The 16,346-nt window shown below is 39.2% G+C and overlaps 1 protein-coding gene across 2 annotated transcripts in view; it reads right to left on the bottom strand.

Annotated features, from left to right (window-relative positions):
- SULF1 (sulfatase 1) overlaps positions 1–16,346 on the bottom strand; it is a 264,486-nt gene that overhangs the window by 11,536 nt on the left and 236,604 nt on the right. For both annotated transcript variants that reach the window (XM_073583862.1, XM_073583863.1), the window contains exons 13-16: positions 12,942–13,215; positions 8,094–8,190; positions 6,451–6,545; positions 1,633–1,698 (exon numbers count right to left, since the gene is read on the bottom strand). In XM_073583862.1, the coding sequence (XP_073439963.1) occupies positions 1,633–1,698; positions 6,451–6,545; positions 8,094–8,190; positions 12,942–13,215 (532 nt within the window). The remainder of the gene's footprint in view (positions 1–1,632; positions 1,699–6,450; positions 6,546–8,093; positions 8,191–12,941; positions 13,216–16,346) is intronic.

Raw genomic sequence — 16,346 nt, 5'->3', positions numbered from 1 at the left:
CAAATGTGACATCATCACTGGCGTCCATTTAAAGGGCTGGTCTAGTCTCTTTTCTACTGAGCATGCGCCAGTTGTCGAGCCTGATGCATGCTGAGTATATGCTCATGGTGTTTTCTCCTTTAAATGCGCATTGCCTGTGCTCCCTCGCTAGCTCAACTTTTTCTCTTTGTAACTGATGAGGGAGCCCGCTGACTGTACACATTGAAAGCTGAGAAAGCACACTAAACAAGCATTAGAATTGACAACTGGCTTTGTTGTTTTCAGAATTATTACACAGGAAGAACAAAAATATGAAAGATCACACTGAACAAAGTCTTGAGTACAGACCGCAAACAATCGAGTTACACTAAGCTATACAGTGAATAAGGATTCAAGTCTAAGAAATCATTCAAGAGTAGAAATAGTTGAGAGTCTTATTGTGAGAGGCAGATCTTAGTTTGCCCATTTCTTTCTTTCATTAATAACAAATGGAATTAAACCAAACCTCTGTCTTCCATTAAATGAGAACAATTTAAACAGAACATAGCTGTATGTTATATGTAATAAGGGAAAGAAATGGTGGGAGGGCAAGTAGGGGTACTGAAGTGAGAATTAAAGGCCTGTCAGTACCTGTGACATGGCTGTACTTGGACTTAAACTAAAAGTTAGAGGTGTTGGAGTTGTTTTTGATGGTGTTTACTTCTGCTATTGTATCTAGTGAAAGATGTCGTGAGGATTTTACATGTTTCTTCACTGAAAGAAGGTCTCTAAAAGATTTGGTCCTGTTTGGGGAATAAAAATAGTGTTTAAGAGAAAAAGGGGACCAGATTTCACTGAACTGTATATGTCTCTTAAGATACCAATTCGCAAGGTGTTCTTCAGATTAACTCTACTGTACTCCAGGTTTCAATGGAGAAGAAATGGGGGATTTGCAGAATTTCATTGAGCGGGGTTTAATATTCTCGCCGTTCTCTAGAAGCAGCTAAAAAGCGAGAGTTTACATTTCGGGATGCTGTCGGCGTATAAGTATAAGATACGCAGTTCAGGGGACAAGTGTATAGAAATCCTAACGCATGATCGCTTCATGGACCTCAATTTTAGTGCAGGACCACCTACATGTGGAGAAATCAGCCCATTTCTTCTTGACACCATCAGGATTTAAGGTCATAATTGTGATTAAGCTTATTTATTTTAAGTATCCAGTGCCAGTTCATGAGGGTTTTACAACCAGTTGGGATCGCAGCTGATTCTTTTTGTGAGGTAAAACATTTCACTGCCTGTTTCTAAGCAATGTTTTACCCCCTGCTGTAATATCTATGTTCTTTTGCTTCCTCCCCTGCCCAGGAGCTTTGGTATGATCAGACCATGTTCCTGGACAGTCAGACACGGCCATTACACAGTACACAGCAGGGGCACATTTATAAGATTATCTCAGCACAGGAACATTTTTTAACACATCCTATTGTGGAAATTTGATTCCAAGATCTGTTGATTAAGATGTACTTTGTTTGTGGGAAAACCCAAGAATTTTAGACTAAATATGATAAGAAAAAGAAGAGAGATTAAAGAAGGAAATGCTAGGATGTATTTTATCTTTATTCAGTGTTCCTTTAACTGAAGAATATCTACTCAATGAGGACTAATGATACCTACTTGAATGGATGGACATGGCTCTTTATCTTATCTTGAGTCCGAATTCCCTTCTCCTTTTTGTAAAATCTGCAAATCAAACAGGATAACTCTTGAGTTAATCTACTGATGCTCCAAAGCTGGACAATTACCGTAATCAGTGCTCATTTCCCACCATTCCTTACCAAGCACATTTTTGTTTTGTTTTTTTTGGGACATGCAGTTTAAAGAGCTGTAAAATATTTACAAATTTGGATATTCAAATAATTTTTGCAACTTTTTTCATGAAACCTGTAACTTAATTCTTATATTATTTTCGCACCCTCTTTTTTTCTCCTGAACTATGCACTTCCTACAGGTCTTGTGTGATCGGTTGGGGTTTAAAGACGAGATCCACACCAGTCTGCTCAGAATTAAAGGGCTTAAAATACACAAGATAATTCATACAAATTAAGTTACTCTTTAAATTATTAATAGTGCCTGCCTTCATCTAATCGGTACTGTGGTTCCTGCGTGTTCTAAAGTCTGATGATAGCTAGTAACAACAACTCCCATCATTTCTTTACACATTTATGGATGGGGTCATGTAAGACAATTGCACATGCCATGGGCTGTCCTTTCATTGAAATTGATCATTGTACTAAGCCTGGTACTGTATTAATATACCGACTGTGGTCCTGGTGGTGCATTCATGTACTGATAGTGGTTCTGGTGCTATATTCATGTACTGATAGTGTTTCTGGTATTAGAAAGCTGCTGCTAAACATCACTGTGGCATCTTATCTTCTAGAGATCAAAAGAACATGCAGTCCAAAATTGGACATGCCTTATGCTAATTTTCTCTGACAATCATCTGTCAGGGGCCCAGATTAGTTTACTGTGTATGGGGGCTTTAACTACTATCTAAAGGGTATGGGCGCTGTTAGACTGATAGCCAGCATGAATGGCAAATATGACTGACTATGGTGCCAGTGCTTTCAGATAAAGGCTAAGGTAAACTGCTAGGATCTTCCACTAACAGCAACAGGTAGAGCTGAGCTGCTGTTAACCACATAAATGCCACTGTTAATTTCTAACAGCGACATTTAAAGTGAATGGACAAGGGGTGCACTGTGATGAAGGAGCAGCCGCCATCTTGGATATGAGACCTAATGCTTGCCTCATGTCTGAGCTTGGCCTGTCCCAGTGACGCCATTTTGGTCTGAGTTCACAAGAATTACAGGCAGCTAACTGCTCCTACCCCTCCAGGGCCTGTAAACATATTGAAGACAACAGGATTTAGTGCTCCAATATTGAATAGCAAAGCCTTTTAGTATGATAATGAGATAAGGCCAAAACAGAACTTCAAAGCTTGAGTAGGAGCCATGCCAGCATGGGGCATGAAGGTGCCTGGGGGCTTCAATTATAATATACCTAACAGCTGGACACAGAAAGACACATCCATTGTCTCTCCCAGCCGCTTAAACTCCATTCTAGGATCATGAGCACACCTTTTGAGTTACAGACTCATAAAAAATATCCGCGTGACCCTGAGGAAATCGCGCATCTGGCAGTGCAACTCCTGAGTCGGTGAGGGCTCTGGGACCTGAGATATTGTGATTGGCCCTCCACAGCGACCCACTGGGGCCATGTTTGCTCTCCACACGACAGGCAAAAAAAAAACGCATTCACTGGTACCTCTCGGATCCAGATCCGATCATCCTGGAGGAAGCTACCCCCTTTCTTAGATATTGGGAATAAGTTCTGCAGGGAGCTAAAGGGTGGAGATTAGCCCACCCTCTGACACAGGGGGGAGGAACCCAGCATGCTTAAGAACTGGGAGCATATGGCAGGCAGTCTCACTCACACAGAAGAACCAGATGATGATCTAAGAAGGAACTGGGGACAGACCTGCCAAGGGAGCAGCGGCCCGCGCTTTGGGGTCTGTCCGGCAACTAAGATTCTTGTACCCGAAGACTGCAGAGCTCCCGGCATCCACATGCAACCTACAACCTGGTAAACTGACCTCCAGCTTAATATCTCTAAATCTTGTACCATTGTTATATTTTACTCTGACTGCAAATCCACTGTAATTCCGTTGTATAGCTTACTGTATATTTCTGTAATTATCTAGTGCGCCCTTAAGGCAATTAAACCATAAAATTAATCTTGGGCTGATGCTTTTACACTGATTACGGATCTTAGAATACCCAGCGGGTAACAGGACATCCTCCCCGGCGGCCATTTGCTCTAGGTGCAGTTCCCTTACTGATCTGAGAGACAAAGGGGGCGCCGGAGAGCTGTGCCTGTGTAGTTATGTCACATTGGTGATGTTGGAGGAACCGGTCTTTCCTCCACATGCACCATTATATTTTTATGTTATCAGTCTGTAGCTGGGCTTCATAAGAGACTGATTTTCACTATACACTGCAATACTACGGCATTGCTGTATATATTACAAGCAATTGGATTATCACAGGTTCAAGTCCCATGAGGGGACTAGAATAACAAAAAAGTTTGTAAGAATCTTTATTTAAAAAAAAAAAAAAAATAAAATGTATATCTCTATATATATATATATATATATATATATATATATATATATATATATATATATATATATATATATATATATATATATATATATATAGATAGAGAGAGAGAAAAGGCATGATTCTATTAAAAATGTAAATAAAAAAAAGTGGTATGGCAGTGTGCATAGAAGACCGAGCTATGAAAATATAACATATGGTAATGAGAAAAAAAAAAAAATGAAAAGACCATAATTCCAATTTTTTTTTTTTGGTTGCCGCAACTCTGAAAAAATCTGATAATAAAAACGTGGCCATCCCAAAAAGGTATTGATAAAAAACGTCATCTCCCCCTGCATCAAGACAAGCTCTCAGACAGCCCCATTGAAAAAAAAAAAAAAAATTAAAACGTTACGAGTCTGGCTGGTTTCACATTTGCGTTTTTTTGCGCTGGAAAAAAACGCATACGTGCGCATGCGTTTTTTCCCCTATATTTAACATGGGTGCGCATACCTGCGCGCTGGTAAGCGCACGTATGCGATTTTCATGCGCTGCGTTTTTTTGGGGTGTGCGTTTGTATTTTCCAGACGCAGCATGTTGCATTTTTTGGCCCTGCAAAAAAGCGCATGCGCACGTTTTGCGCTAAAAATGGCCATTATATAGCCTATGGATGCGCATACGTGCGCACTGGCATGCTCATGTATGCGTTTTTTTTGCACATGCGTTTTTTTTGTTAACCATGGAATTTAGGGGTTTGGGTTAGAGTTAGGATTAGTTAAGGGGGTTTAGGGTTAGGGTTAAGTATGGTTTGGTTAAGGGTTAGGGTCAGGGTTAGGGTTAGGGTTAAGTATGGTTTGGTTAAGGGTTAGGGTCAGGGTTAGGGTCAGGGTTAGGGTTAGGGTTAAGGTTAGTTAGGGTTTGGGTTAGGGTTAAGTATGGTTTGGTTAAGGGTTAGGGTCAGGGTTAGGGTTAAGTATGGTTTGGTTAAGGGTTAGGGTTAGGGTTAAGTATGGTTTGGTTAAGGGTTAGGGTCAGGGTTAGGGTCAGGGTTAGGGTTAAGGTTAGTTAGGGTTTGGGTTAGGGTTAAGTATGGTTTGGTTAAGGGTTAGGGTCAGGGTTAGGGTTAAGTATGGTTTGGTTAAGGGTTAGGGTCAGGGTTAGGGTTAAGGTTAGTTAGGGTTTGGGTTAGGGTTAAGTATGGTTTGGTTAAGGGTTAGGGTCAGGGTTAGGGTTAAGTATGGTTTGGTTAAGGGTTAGGGTCAGGGTTAGGGTTAGGGTTAAGGTTAGTTAGGGTTTGGGTTAGGGTTAAGTATGGTTTGGTTAAGGGTTAGGGTCAGGGTTAGGGTTAGGGTTAAGTATGGTTTGGTTAAGGGTTAGGGTCAGGGTTAGGGTTAGGGTTAAGGTTAGTTAGGGTTTGGGTTAGGGTTAAGTATGGTTTGGTTAAGGGTTAGGGTCAGGGTTAGGGTCAGGGTTAGGGTTAGGGTCAGGGTTAGGGTTTAGGGTTTGGGTTAGGGTTAAGTATGGTTTGGTTAAGGGTTAGGGTCAGGGTCAGGGTTAGGGTTAGGGTCAGTTAGGGTTTAGGGTTTGGGTTAGGGTTAAGTATGGTTTGGTTAAGGGTTAGGGTCAGGGTTAGGGTTAGTAAAGTCATGGTTTGGGTTAGTGTGAGGGGCCACCTAATGTTGGAAAAAAACGCAAACGCGGTAAAAACGCACTAAAAACGCATACAAACGCATAAAAACGCTGCTTTTTTTCATGCATGCTCATAAAAATGCTTGAAAAAAACGCAGCAGTTGTATGCTTTTGTATGCGTTTTTTCAATGCGTTTTTTTGCGGGAAAAACGCACTGCAAAAAAAAGCAAGTGTGAAACTAGCCTTAGATAATGGCAACACAAGAATTTTGTTTCCATGAATTTCAAAAAAATTTTCAACACGAAGTTTGGTATTACTTTAAGCTTACAGACCCGGAGAATCATGTTCACAAGTAACTTTTACTAAACCTTGAATACTGTAAAAAAAATAAATAAATAATTGCGGAATTGCGTTTTTTTTGGGGGGGGCAAGTTCACTGCAGTTAGAATTTTTTCATGTTTACCAGAACATCAAAAAGTACTATGCAAAACTTCAAACTGTAAAGAAAAAAAAAAATGGGGAAAAAAAAAAAAACATCAATCTCTGCAAACTTGCTAATAGGTAAGCCACAACCTACTAATAGGGCGGAACTGCCAGGCTAATAATTATCAATTTATTACAGTTCGACTGGGCTGAGATTCAGCAATTCTTTGTTCTGTAATCACAAACATAAATGTTTATGCCCATAGATCATGCAACTCACCCAGACTTGCTGCAGTCACATTCATCTGGCTTTCTTCTCTTCAGATGTCCTCTTACTTCTCTTAAATTCTTTATTTTGTCTTGTAACGCTTCAATCTGACAAACCCAATAAGTACATCCATATTAAGGGGTTTCCACTGGACAATGGCACTCATATGAGTGGAACATGACAAATGAAAATACATAGGTGTAAAAGACATTTTGGGCATTAGGTGATAAAATAAAAGGTTACTAGCATATTTCCTGGGTGCTGGGTGTAGGTGGACACGACTGCTAAAGTCAAAGCATAGTTTTGAAGATGATGGGGACACATGATTTCAGCAGCAGACCTACAGTATGTGGTCTCGTGCCGGAGAATACAACCCTCTATCCAGCAGCATCAGTACAACATAACCATAGTAAGGATAACAATCCCATTCACGTAGATATGAATATACCAATCCTTTGCTAAAAATATAGAAAAATGGGATAAAGTAGAGGATATATATACAAGGATAATCGCAAAATGAATTAAAATCACAGAGAAAACAAGCGATCAGAAAAATCCAAATAACTACATATGTATGAAACATATAAAAGTTTATTCAGAAAACAGGGCAGGAAGTGGAGTCATAGATTGACCATGGCAGCGTGCAAGCAACCAAATGGGGTAAGCATGGATTGGAAAAACCTAATAGGAACATCAATACAAGGCATGTAACTAGATGACATAATTGAAAACAAAAAATTTTTTTGCAAGTTCCTAAAGGAATAAAGAGTGTGACAAAACAGGACAAATACATAAATGCAAATAATGAGCAAATGTCCAATGACAAACTTAATACCTGTTTTAGTAGTATATAGCAGTCCACTCCAGCATATCCCCCCCCAAAACGCACGTTTCGGCAGATGGCCTTTCTCAAGGGGTCACACTCTTTATTCCTTTAGGAACTTGCAAAAAATTTTTTTGTTTTCAATTATGTCATCTAGTTACATGCCTTGTATTGATGTTCCTATTAGGTTTTTCCACTCCATGCTTACCCCATTTGGTTGCTTGCACGCTGCCATGGTCAATGACTCCACTTCCTGCCCTGTTTCCCTGTTTTCTGAATAAACTTTTATATGTTTCATACATATGTAGTTATTTGGATTTTTCTGATCGCTTGTTTTCTCTTTAGCATCAGTACAACGTCAAGGCAAACTGACCATTAGGCCAATAAAGTGAAAAATCTAAATCTGCACGGCAGAATACAGTAATTCTATATATTAGTTTGCGGGGAAAAAGCACCATAGTCCTTATCACAAGCATGATTGCATATTTGATAGTGTCAAGCTTTCCGAAAGGATGTGAACATTTCTTCCAAGTGTTGAAAATGATAGTTCTATTACACCCAGGCGCACGGCGAGATCTGCAAGATCCTGCTCCCAGTGTCTGTGCCAGCTGTTGGTATTATACGACACAAATTGTTTCGTCTGACAATGACAGTAGTAGGGTTGTAGGTTTTCTGTGCAAAATTTAGTTCTACTTTGGGATTGTAGGAAAATCCACTCACAGTGCAATCAATGATGAATGATAATTTTAGCATAATACAAAGTTGGAGTAGTGGGATTATTCAGATTAGAACAATATCAGTGAAAGGCAAAGTCTTTAAATAGTCCGTTTACCTCCTTGTCAATGTAAGCTTTGTGGTCCTTCCAGGCTCTGCTTGAATGGTATAGTTCTCTTTCGCAATGTACTGTGTCATTAGTAAGTATGTAACACCTATGTGAGGCAAATAAACACTATGAATGCCAAGCAGCACAATATCTACAGAATAGCAGGCACTTACCAGCTGGAGACTAGACGGACTGTCCAGAATTGAATGATGTAAGTGTAACATATGCTGACGTGGTTTGGGATTAGTAATGTGGCCAATAATCTGGATTATCTCAGCTATGTCTTCCATGACTAGTGCCCTTACCTTGATTCTCGCGATTGTGAAAGATCACCTGTATGTCCAACATAATGAACACAATGTTGATTCACTTTCAGCAATAGCCGAAGTTTTAACTGGTGTACTTAATCAAACCGGTTTCCTACTCCCCAAAAAAACTTTAGATCAGTGATCTCTAATGTAAAAACTGACAAACATCTGGGAATTATTAAAGCTCAGTTGTGTTGGGTATTGCCTTGAAATTTGCTGGACTAACTTCGGCTATTGACCAAAAATCCAGAGCTCTTTCGTCAAAGTGAATCATGAATCAAATGTTAACAGCATGGATTCATTCTTGACGCATCTATGACTAAGAACAAAATCCTCATTCCCGGTAGTAAGCCACATCATGAGCCAAATTCACCAAACAGAGCTTAAACAAGGATAGTGTGAAGAATGCCACGTTTTACTTAACCCTATATTGCAAAATCACTAACATTATTACTTTCAGATTTTCGATAACTGGAAATTATGGGGCCGGAAGGAGGTGGAGGATGCAGAAATGACATATATCCATTACTCACTAGTTATATCCTCTGCCTTCCAGTGTTGCGCCTCCCAAATGGCCTTTATACTGTGCAGTGATGATGTCCATCACCACCCATGTGGCAGTAGTCAATCACAACTGCATCAGCCAATCACAGGCCATAGCTGTGCACTGCAGAGGCCAGCATTTGGCTCCAGTAGTCACATGAGCACACTGCTGACACCAGTGATTCTGGGCAGCAGTCATATGGACAGTGAGGGCTGTCATTGCTGCAACACAGCAAATACAAACCTGCAAGTAGTGGCAGAGCTGGCATGAGGGGTATTTATCATGTGTGTCATAGGTCTATTCTTTATCACTTCCACCACCTTAGTTCATGGAAACCCCTTCAAGATTTCATAAATAAAAGTGGGATAAAACAAAATACAGTGCCGATAAAATGACAAGTTTATGTCATGTAAAAATAAAAAAATCACACCAAGAAGAATAATGTCAGAACTTTTCCTTGTTTCAGAAAGTCACCAATATGTACAAATCCACTTGGAAACAAACTAAAATAATTTATTTTGGGAAAAATAAAAATAACACAATATAATGTGGATGAATAAGTGTGAACATCCTCCTATATAGTTGTGGTTCTGAATTAACCAATCACATTTAAACTCATGTTAAAAGGGAATCTATCAGTAATAAGAATCCTACTAAGCCATCTACTGTATATGGCCATGTAGGTCATAGGAAGCTGAATAAAATGATAACTTGCTATTTGCGATATGATGTTTCATCCATACAAATCCATGTTTTTCTTATATATAAATGAGCTGTTTATGGTCTGGACACGGATCTGCCTCCAGAACTTAAGTTACATGAAAGGAGGCTACCAGTGTGAGACAATAACTAATACAAAACAGTAGAACTGAACTATGTCTTCTTGCAAACACTTTTTTTGCAGCTCTCACAGCTCTGCTGTATTGCAACAATATTGCCTGTGAGCCAGAAGCTGAAACGCTGAAAGGAACCTGCAGATGTGTCAGGTATAGTCACACTCCGCTCTGCAGTGAGATCTTGAGAGCAGAGTAGAGAGCGGCCATTACAAGTCACCCTGGTAACGCCCCTTTCGTATAAACTAAGCCTTGTAGGCAGATTCTCATGCACATTAGTATATGTCCCACAGCCTGGAACGTCACATATAAGAAAATGTGGATCTCTCTGGAATAAGTAATCAAGGTGTAATTTTGTTCAGCTTCCTATAACTTACATGCTCATACATACGGCTGAGGCTACTTTCACACTAGCGTCGGTACGGGCCCGTTGCAATGCATCGGGCCAACGTGCGTTGTGAAAGATTTGCACAACGGGGGCAGCGGATGCAGTTTTTCAATGCATCCGCTGCCCCATAATGTCCAGGGAGGAGGGAGCGGAGTTTCGGCCGCGCATGCGCGGTCAAAAATGGCGGACACGACGCACAAAAAAAAGTTACATGTAACTTTTTTTGTGCGTCGTGGCCGCCAAAACACGTCGCATCGATCGTGCGAATTTTGCATCAAAGCCTTCAGGTCACTACGAAAAAGCTGAAGATTGAGAAGAATTTCACCTTTCAGCATGAAAATGACCTTGAGCCTACCTCAAAGTTAAAAAATAAAATAAAATAGTTTCACCAGAAGAACAAAATTTTGACATGGCCCACCCAAACCCCAGATTTGAATCCAATTGAAAATTTGTGGCACTGTACACAGTAGATACAATCGCAATCTGACAGATTTGGAGTGCTATGGCGAGGAAGGGTGGACAAAAGTTACCAATCCAAGGTGTGCCATGTTGATAGACTCCTACCCAAAAAGCCTGAATGTTGCCAAATACTAAAAAAAAAAAAAAAAAAAATGCAACCACATTATTTTAGTTCTTTATTTTTCTTTTTTCACCTGAAAATATTACCGTATATTAGTAAAACATTAAAGGTGAAAAATGTTCTGAAGTTTTCTTCCTGGTATGATTTTTTACACAACAAAAAAAAAATGGCATGTTAAACAGGGATTATGACTTTTTTTTTTTAATATATTCTATAACTGACACCATCAGGACTCTACACTGTGTTCCAAATTATTATGCAAATTGGATTTAAGTGTCATAAAGATGTAATTTTTTGTTTTTCAAATAAACTCATAGATGGTATTGTGTATCAGGGCTCTTTGGATCACTGAAATCAATCTCAAATGCCTGTGATAATTAGTTTACCAGGTGAGCCCAATTAAAGGAAAACTACTTAAGAATGATGTTCCACATTATTAAGCAGGGCACAGGTTTCAAGGAATTTAGGAAAGAAAAAGGATCTCTCTGCTGCTAAAAAGCATCAAATAGTGCAATGCCTTGGTCAAGAGATGAAAACATTAGATATTTCCCAAAAATTTAAACGTGATCATCGTACTGTTAAAGAGATTGTGGTTGATTCTGAGCACAGACCATGTTTGTGCTGATAAAGGCAGAATGAGGAAGGTTTCTGCCAGGCAAGTTCATCGGATTAAGAGAGCGGCTGCTAAAAGCCATTACAAACCAGCAAACCGATATTTAAAGCTGCTGGTGCCTCTGGAGTCCCTCGAACCTCAAGGTGTAGGATCCTTCAAAGGCTTGCTGTGGTGCATAAACCTACTATTCGGCCACTCCTAAACAGTGTTCACAAGCAGAAATGGTAGAAGTGGGCCCAGACATACATGAAGACTAATTTTCATACAGTCTTGTTTACTGATGAGTGTCGATCAACCCTGGATGGTCCAGATGGATGGAGTAGTGGATGGTTGGTGGATGGCCACTATGTCCCAACAAGGCTGCAACATCAGCAAGGAGGTGGAGGTGTCGTGTTTTGGGCCGGAATCATGGGGAAACAGCTGGTAGGGCTCTTTAAGGTTCCTGAAGGTGTGAAAATGACCTCTGCAAAGTATATCAAATTTCTGACTGACAGCTGTCTTCCATGGTATAAAAAGCAGAAATGTGCCTTCAGGAGCAAAATCATTTTCATGCATGACAATGCACCATCTCATGCTGCAAAGAATACCTCTGAGTCATTGACTGCTATGGGCATAAAAGGAGATAAACTCATGGTGTGGCCACCATCTTCCCCTGACCTCAACCCTATAGAGAACCTTTGGAGTATCATCAAGCGAAAGATCTATGAGGGTGGGAGGCAGTTCACATCAAAACAGCAGCTCTGGGAGGCTATTCTGACTTCATGCAAAGAAATACAAGCAGAAACGCTCCAAAAACTCCCAAGTTCAATGGATGCAAGAATTGTGAAGGTGATATCAAAGAAGGGTTCCTATCTTAACATGTAACTTGGCCTGTTAGGATGTTTTGGAGTTAAATAGCTTTTTTGTTCAGTGAATGTGACCTCCTAATGCTGCAAATTCCACAAATGAACATTTTCAGTTCTTTAAAACATATCAAATGTTTAGAAATTCTACTGTGCCTAATAATTTGGAACAATGCATTTTGAGTTTTTATTCATTTTGGAGATTATACTGTTATCATTGGGAGGTTTCTTCAATAAAATTCGATGTATACTCTAACTCTGATGACTTTTATTAGACTGACTGTCATTTGTACCGACTATTTAGGAAAATCATAGAAAATTATCATTTGCATAATAATTTGGAACACAGTGTAGTGCTACCTTATCTGAAAGACGTATATAATAGATGTATGTAGGAGTTAGTGGCTATAAAGATTTCTATGACATTATTTAAAAACTTTTTACTAAAAAAATTCAGAATGTTGCAAGGTCTCAGTGCAAGAGTCTTTCTTTGGCTTCCCCACCGTCTCAGAGTGATTGACAGCTTCTCATATAGGAGTTTCTATACAAGAAAAGCTGTAAATCACTGTGGGTGGGAGATGTAATAAATTGGCTGTAAGTGAATCCTGGCAGCATTTAAAAACTTCATACTAAAATCTAACAATTAAAAAAGCAAAACAAAAACAATTTTGTGGTTTTCTAGCATAAATTGTCACACTGCTGAAAAAAATAGATTAAACTATACATATAATGATAAATATAATAGTTACTTGTGAGTGACTCGAAGAGATGCGGAATCACTGGTTTCAATCACCCCATCAGCCACCATTACATCATCTTCATTTGGGGTTGTGAAAGTGTCTTCATCCTCCTCCTCCTCTTCATCCTCGTTCTCGTCTTCTTCCTCTTCAGAGGTGTAATGTCTTTTGGCTCGGGAAGGCTGCACATTATCCTCATCATCCAAACTTATATCATAAATCTCTCCTTCAAACTCAACAGCCAAAGAACGCGCTTGACGCGTGTGAACAAAGCGAGGGTTGAATTCTGCAGGGTGCAACAACGTTTTAAAAAGTAAATTTATTTTTTTCCATGTTCTATATGTGTTTGACAGAAGTAGCAATTAACATAGAATGTTTGTGTGTAAAAATATCTTACCATACATTTAATAGTAATTTTTGCACACGTTGCACCCACCATTAAAATAAATGTAGGCTAAGAAGAATAAGTGCATTCCTACGACACTATAAGATTACACATACAGATGTACATTAGTGACAGTTTGAGAAATACAAAAAGGTAAAGAAAAAAAAAAGTATTGTTGAGGCTAGGTCCCATAAAATTCATCTGTCCAATTATAATTGCAACTTTTATCCCTTGTTGTAGATTGGAGACCAAGTTAAAGGGATTGCCTGGCCTTAGGGTACAAATCTGCAGTCATTCTGTGTGATTTCAGACTTGTGAACCTTCACCACGTGCCCACTGAGTACTGCCAGGATTCTCCGGTGCTGGGAGCAGGCGGTCACGATGTGCATACATGCAGTAACGTGCCAACTAGACATGTCCAATACACCAATACTGAGCAAGGCTGCACACGTCTAGTCAGCACGTGACCATAATAATAATAAATGTTATTTCTAAAGCGCTGACATATTCCGCAGCACTTTACATTTCAGAGGGGAATTGTACAGACAATAGACATTACAGCATAACAATAATCACATAGATCATAACAGATACCAAGAGGAGTGAGGGCCCTGCTCGCAAGCTTAGTCTATGAGGAAAGAGGTAGACACGAAAGGTGGGTGGTAACAGTTGCCCTGATTGTATGGACCAGTCATAATGTTAAGTGTGTAACAGTACAGACACAGAGGGCTAATGGATGCATAAAGCATGTGGGAACATTATGCGGGGAACCTGGTTATGGTAAAAACTTTGGCAGTGCCACACAGGGATAGATTAGGTTAATGTGTTGAGGCGATAGGCCAGTATGAATAAATGCGTTTTCAGGGCACGCTTAAAATTGTGGGGATTGGGGACTAATCGTATTGACCTGGGAAGTGCATTCCAAAGAATTGGCGCAGCACGTGTAAAGTCTTGGAGACGGGAGTGGGAGGTTCTGATTATTGAGGATGCTAACCTCAGGACCACATGAATGACACATACTTGTGGTCACACTACTACAGCTTCCAGCGCTGGCACCAGAAAATTCTGGTGAGGATCCAAAATTCTGCAGTTACATAGAGTGACTGCAAACTTGTACCATAAGGCCGGGCAACCCCTTTAAATACTGTCCAGAGCAGGAGGTTTCATAAGGAAAGGTACAAATATGAGCAAAATGACTGTACACATCCCACTGTCTGACATGTTCTTACTTAGAAAAAAAAATCAGAGGTGACCCTAGAAGAAAAAAGCTTGAAGTGCAGAATGGAAATGTTACCAATGGTTGTCAGCCAATATCTAAATACACGTCCATTAGAGAGGTTTGCGCTGCTGACGGAAAGGAGTTCTGACATTTTATACGTGTTGCCTAACAAGTGCATCAACAGTGCTTTGTTTTGTGCTATATAGTAGTAAGGGGAAATTAAATGTATCTATCTTAACATGTGATAAAAATAATGAAAAAATAAAAAAAAAAATATAAAATTTGTTTTAAGAGGATGGTATTGACCAATTTATTCTATTTTTTTTCTGCGATTTGGCCGAAATATTCACAATTTTGCTAAATTAAAAAAAGAAAAAAAAAAACAACATGTATGCCTTTTAGCAAAACAAAAATGGTTTGCTCTAGGATATTACCAACTCTATACAATCCAGCTGTATACTTTCTAACCCAGAACATCTGCTGCCCTTTCATTTAGCAGATTGACCTTTCTTCCCTTCAGTGCCCTTTTCATCACAAGGGGCAATAATACTAATTGCAAAATAGCTTCAATAAAACACAGGTACAATGATTTATGGCATTGGCTATAAAAAGAAGACAAACTTTGCTTTAGTAAAAGTCTAATTTTCATGTAACCCTTAAGTAAAATCTTTGTTTTCAAAGCAACCTTTAATGATATGGCTGCTAAAAGCTACCCACTGTTAGTTCTGCTACCTAGAACGCCTTAGACATAAATAATGATCAGAAGTTTTTTTTTTTTTGTTTTTTTTTTTGCCATTTTCAAAAAAATCCACTAGGGGCCACTACTGCTTAGCAGGATCTGGTGTTTGGCTCACCCCTTCATTAATTCCAGATTTAATTAACCTAAGTCACAGACTTTAGCGGAGTGGCGATTATAGAATTTCAGAGACTTTAAGATCAATTAGGGTATTATGTAACAAAACTCTGCAGCTTTAAAACACTGTTTTTAAAGGATTTATGGAAAAATAAACTTTTAGGATTTGGTATTAAAATACTACTAAGAGGAAATACAAATTAGGTATAATTTCACACTCCTACATCTGTAAAAAAAATAATTTAAAAACCAAAGATGTTCTGGTCGGAAATCTCGATTTAACAGAAAAGTGTTCACTTACGGGTGAATTAATACTCAGTGGGCTGTCATAGGCCTACAGCTATACGGCAGATAATGACTTGGGCCCTAAATTCCCTTATTACATTTGTTCCTATGTTTTGTCTAGTTTTTCCCATTTTTAAAGGACATTTTGCTTTTAAGTTGCACCCATTTTGAGGCCCATTTACTAAGTATTTATTTATTTGCCATTGTGGGCATTTTTTATTCCCCAGAGGTTCGCAGCAGATTCATTATTTGCAACTTTGTAAAAAAGTCAAACATTTTGCTCAAGTGTCCTACAGTACAGTATTCCCTAGACCGTTTTGTACACCAGAAGTTTTTGCGAAATGTTAGGGTTCCGCTCAACATTTGAATGGACCGTGTGAATATTTTTGCACCAAAAATAGGCACAAAAAGGCAAACACAAAAAAAAAAAAAAATTACTTCTGTGATCAATTGAAGAGGCCAACATGCACCATTTTTAAGAATTTGGTGCTAAAAAAGTGACAATAAATTGCAAATGATGAATTGGGCGCCAGCGCTTTCGATTCCAGACCACAACATTTTCGATTAAAATTTCTAGTTTTCAAAAAAATGCCAGGAAGTGGCCAACCTTGTAGGCTATCGTAATCTCTAAACTCCTTTAGTGGTGGCTGCACAAAATGCAGGTCAAGAATGGCC

Source organism: Dendrobates tinctorius, unplaced genomic scaffold (assembly GCF_039654945.1).
Source record: "Dendrobates tinctorius isolate UK_male_01 unplaced genomic scaffold, ASM3965494v1 ptg000082l, whole genome shotgun sequence".
Classification (NCBI taxonomy): Eukaryota; Metazoa; Chordata; class Amphibia; order Anura; family Dendrobatidae; genus Dendrobates; species Dendrobates tinctorius.
This window is presented reverse-complemented; position numbering and strand designations above follow the sequence as displayed.